We start from the raw sequence: 1,223 nt of genomic DNA, 5'->3' as shown, positions 1-1,223 counted from the left end.
TTGGAAGGAAATATATATACTATATATACTGTGTATGTAAAAACCACAAGTAATGAGTGAGGAATTATGTTCACCTTCTTCATGATGAGAGTATCTATAATTTATTTGAAATTTTTTGCATGGATGATTTGTCTCATTTCTCTCACTTATTAATTTATTCAGTCATTTATATTAATTTGAATTCATAGATATTTACTTTGTTCTTTGGATCATAATCCCCACTTACTTTTTTGTTCAAATTGTTCAATCTCTGACCTTTAGGGAGCTCTTTCCATTGATTCCTGTCCCTTTTGTACATGTTCCCATCAAGAATGGGAAGGAAGGGCCAGGGAAATAGCTCAGTGGCATAAGTGCCCGCTTGACAATCTTAAGGTCTGAGTTCGATCTCTGGTACCAAAAAAAAAAAAACCAATGGGAAGAAAGATACAATAATAAATAGTTAATTTTGTAAAATCTGGGATATGTTATTAAATTGTAATTTATCCTGTATGCTTTGTTGAAGCTGAGTTAGTGGTCTAGAGGATGATTATCTATTAATTAGAAAAAGAAAGACTGATAGATTGAGGAAGAGATAGGAATGATTTGGAAGTTGAAAGAAGTATAGAATTTGGATTAATAGAAAGAAAAACATATTCCAGATCTGAAAGAAGCAAGAAGAAAAAGATGTGGAAGCTCTGTGAAGGTAGTGATTCTATCATTCGCTTTTATGTCACTTTGTACTTGTAGTATGGCTTGTGCATTGTAGTGATTCAGTCAGTGGTAGATTGTGCCTAAATAAATGGTAATAAATAAGTTCCTTTTAACATTCGTTATTTGGGTGGACAGGAAATCACAGAATGTAGTAAATGAACTAGAAAGCCTTTAAAAGTAACTCATTTCTCCTTTTACTCATTTTCTTGCCTGTAGTACAAGACAGCAAAATACAGCTTCCAATTGTTCAGCTACGTAAAGTATGGGCTGAAGCAGTACATTATGTGTCTGGGTTAAAAGAAGACTACAGCAGGCTCTTCCAGGGACAACGAGCAGCAATGTAAGTGGATTATGTTCTTTATAAGCACAGCGTCACATTCATTATGTACTCTTGCTGGTTTTCCTTAACCATTGCACGTAGTATTAAAATATTGGGCCAGCCATGCTGTTAAGTTGAGCTGTGGGGGACTCAGGTCAATAATTTCTGACATTGCCAGTTAAATATAAGACCCAATGCTATTATAGGCTACTGG

The 1,223-nt window shown here is 34.6% G+C and overlaps 1 protein-coding gene across 1 annotated transcript in view; it reads left to right on the top strand.

Moving 5' to 3' along the window:
- Nucleotides 1-1,223, top strand: part of Chuk (conserved helix-loop-helix ubiquitous kinase) — a 43,493-nt gene that overhangs the window by 20,280 nt on the left and 21,990 nt on the right. Inside the window, exon 12 of the mRNA XM_023709037.1 lies at nt 907-1,030. Coding sequence (XP_023564805.1) covers nt 907-1,030 — 124 coding nt within the window. The remainder of the gene's footprint in view (nt 1-906; nt 1,031-1,223) is intronic.

The sequence above is a fragment of the Octodon degus genome, unplaced genomic scaffold (genome assembly GCF_000260255.1).
Source record: "Octodon degus isolate 3935 unplaced genomic scaffold, OctDeg1.0 scaffold00010, whole genome shotgun sequence".
Taxonomy (NCBI): domain Eukaryota; kingdom Metazoa; phylum Chordata; class Mammalia; order Rodentia; family Octodontidae; genus Octodon; species Octodon degus.
The sequence above is the reverse complement of the archived record's forward strand: the minus strand, read 5'-3'. Positions and strand labels throughout refer to the sequence as shown.